The 3717-nt window shown below is 33.8% G+C and overlaps 1 protein-coding gene across 1 annotated transcript in view; it reads left to right on the plus strand.

Moving 5' to 3' along the window:
* Window positions 1-654: 654 nt before the first annotated feature.
* Window positions 655-3717, plus strand: part of LOC106476172 (sodium bicarbonate transporter-like protein 11) — a gene marked incomplete at its 3' end in the record, with an annotated part of 21074 nt that continues 18011 nt past the window's right edge. Inside the window, exon 1 of the mRNA XM_013936840.2 lies at window positions 655-733. Within this exon, the coding sequence (XP_013792294.2) occupies window positions 732-733 (2 nt within the window). The remainder of the gene's footprint in view (window positions 734-3717) is intronic.

Here is a 3717-nt window from a genome sequence, read left to right on the forward strand (position 1 = left end):
AGTATCAAAATGCCCAAAGAGTTCTGACCATGTTGGCCAAATGGATAAAGAAATGGTCGGAATTGTCTGTTTCTTATATTGATGCAGATGGGATGGTTTGTTTGTTTGTAATGCCACTAGGGGGCCAGTTGGAATCGATTAACATGCAGCGATCTGCAAGGATAACAACAAAGAAAACGTTATGTAGTTTGGGAAACTACCGCTGTGTGGTGTAGTCAAATTTGTTTCAAAACTTGTAAATAATGTCGATGTGACTTTAAGATAGCGATGGAGTTGCTTGGATTCGTATTGGTTTTCAAGGTTTATTGATCTATTGTATTTAATATTGGTACGAGAAATTCCAACAACCCCCACAACATAATAATTTACAATTTTTTGCAACCAAATGTACCACTTCAAAATCTTCAACTTTACAAAATACATTTTTGACTGTAATTTATAAGTTTTGTTAGTGAACTTACGACGTAACGTGTGTTTCAATAAGCTATTCAAGATATCCACAAGAGTTCGTTTCCCCCGCGGTTGACACAGCAGATAGTCCAATGTGGCTTTGATCTAAAAACAGTATAAAATATAAAAACAAACTAAACTAAAGTATGTACTGTTAACAATATTTGTTCTCATTGTTATTCATATTTTTTTTTACAGTGCACATGTTGTCCAGGACTATCCAAGGAACCTATATAAGTGAAGGAGGAGGCTTTGATTATGATCAGTCGTGGATATGTGCAATGTACGTATGTTTTAATGTCACAAACAGATGTTTGTATTATTATAAGTTACATTACTGATGTTGCAGGGCAACATTACTGATGTTGCACACATAGGTGTGCTACGCGAGTGACGATCACATCTCACAGTTATGTCAGATAGGATTAACTAAAGAGTTGACTTAATCGAATACCATTGTGTAGCATACCATCACGGATGTAACATGGACTTTATAGTAAACAGACTTTGTGTAGCATACCATCACGGATGTAACATGGACTTTATAGTAAACAGACTTTGTGTAGCATACCATCACGGATGTAACATGGACTTTATAGTAAACAGACTTTGTGTAGAATATCATCACTGGTGTAACCTGGACTTTATATTAAACAGATTTTGTGTTGAATATTATCACGCGTGTAACATGGACTTTATAGTATTGACATTTTATGTAGTATATCATCACCAGTGTAACCTGGACTTTATAGTAAACAGGTTTTGTGTAGAATATTATCACTGAAGTAACCTGGACTTTATAGTAAACAGATTTTGTGTAGAATATCATCACCGGTGTAACCTGGACTTTATAGTAAACAGGCTTTGTGTAGAATATTATCACTGAAGTAACCTGAACTTTATAGTAAACATATTTTGTGTAGAATATCATCACCGGTGTAACCTGGACTTTATATTAAACAGGCTTTGTGTAGAATATTATAATTGGAGTAATCTGGACTTTATAGTAGACAGATTTTGTGTACAGTATCATCACTGGAGTAACCTGGACTTTATAGTAAACAGAATTTGTGTAGAATATTATAACTGGAGTAACCTGGACTTTATAATAAACAGAATTTGTGTAGAATATTATAACTGGAGTAATCTGGACTTTATAGTAAACAGCTTTTGTGCAGAATATTATAACTGGAGTAACCTGGACATTTATAATAAACAGAATTTGTGTAGAATATTATCACTGGTGTGACCTGGACTTTATAGTATTAACATTGTATGTAGTATATCATCACCGTATGACCTGGACTTCATAGTAAACAGACTCTGTGTAGAATATTATCACTGGAGTAATCTGGACTTTATAGTAAACAAACTTTGTGGAACATTCCATTACTGGTGTAACTGGAATCTGAGATACAGACGATATGTAGTATAGTATCACTAGTTAAACCGGATTCAAAGACACAAACATTATGTATTATTGTATCACTGGTTTAACAAATGTTATGTATTATACTATCTTTAATTTAACCAGGTTCTAAGATATTGATGTTATGTATTATAGTATAACTGGTTTAACCAGGTTTTAAAGATACAGGTATAGCATCACTGGTTTAACCGGACTCTAAAATACACATGTTATGTATTATAGTATAACTGGTTTAACCAGGTTTTAAAGATACAGGTGTTATTTAGTATAGTATCACTGGTTTAACCGGACTCTAAAATACACATGTTATGTATTATAGTATTATACTGTTGTGCAGTACAATATTATTGGTTGAATCTGGGCTTAACGGAATACAGGTGTTGTACAGTATAATATCACTGGTTGAATGTGGGCTTAATATAATAACGATGTTATGCAGTAAATATTACTGATTGAATTTGCGTGTAATTAAATATAGGTGCTGTACAGTATAATAATACTGGTTGAACTCGGGCTTAATGGAATAAAGGTGTTGTGCTGTATAATATCAGTGGTTTAACCTGGAGTTTAGAGTATCCAGGTGTCACTGTTGTAAGGTGTACTTAGTAGGATGTAGGTGAACTGAACAGTTGACGGATTGGTTATTTCTAAATAAATATTAACTCATCAAGAGATGATATTTATATTTTGTCTTATTATTTGCATCTCTCATTTTTGTACATTAAATTTGGCATACTTTGTGTTACATAAACATATTCTAACATCTTATAGTTCGTTTTGAATAACTGTAATATCTCGAATGTTCTCAAACTCCAACCTGGTGAATTCCACCAGCTGTCGATGGTGAGGAATAACGTTTGGTTTGTTTCGGGTATTTGTGAATAGCTATACCTTTACAAATTGCCACGTTAAGCGTCCCTTATGTGACGTCATTTTAGTGTCTACTAACTGACTGACAGACAACACACTAAAGCGCCCCTTATGTGACGTCATTTTAGTGTCTACTAACTGACTGACAGACAACACACTGATATATAATGGTGCGAGTGGTTAAAACAGATGACCCATACAGGCGGCCTTAGGCCCCCTTTCGGGTAAAAAAGGCAACAATAAAGATGTTATATAAAACCCTTGGATCACAAAAAGAAAGTCTAATTAACGAAGTATTTGCAAAATATCAAGAGGAAGTTGTAGGGAATATCGTATTTGAAATAAGCAGGAAAAAATATAGACAAAATACTATTTTTTGTTCACCGGCGCACAAAGCACAAAAATCTCTGACTCAATTTTTATGTTTTTATTTGACATACGAAATTATAATTAATTGGCACCTCTACTTCAAAATGTGTTGATTTGAGGTTCGATAGTTTTTCGGTTGATTTACTGCATAAACTTTTTATGTAGAGAAAGGTGGAGCTTAATTTAGCCGAAATGCTTAAGTGAGGTTTTTATATTCACGCTGCCTGTTTGAGGCTTAATTTAAAGGTTTTAAAATAAATACTAGTTAAAATTCTTTTTCCAACTTTCACGAGACGAAAGTTATAAAAAAAATAAGAGAATCTTAATGATGCCATACTTAGTATAGTAATTTTCCAGGTCTTGCCTTGCATCATTTACCTCATTACATTAGATGATGTAGCAAAGCGACAGCTAAGCCAATCATGATGTCCGAGAAAACATCAGCTTTATTTGTCTCCCATCTGAGATCTGAACCAGTAATTAGGACATTAATCTCTTTGTGTCGACTAGATTTGTATGGGAACTGGCAAACAAGAGGTGGGAAATTAAACCTTGTTTTTGTTTTACCAGCCGAACACATAGTCTGTACAACAAGAAAA

This window comes from Limulus polyphemus, unplaced genomic scaffold (genome assembly GCF_000517525.1).
Source record: "Limulus polyphemus unplaced genomic scaffold, Limulus_polyphemus-2.1.2 Scaffold9964, whole genome shotgun sequence".
NCBI lineage: Eukaryota > Metazoa > Arthropoda > Merostomata > Xiphosura > Limulidae > Limulus > Limulus polyphemus.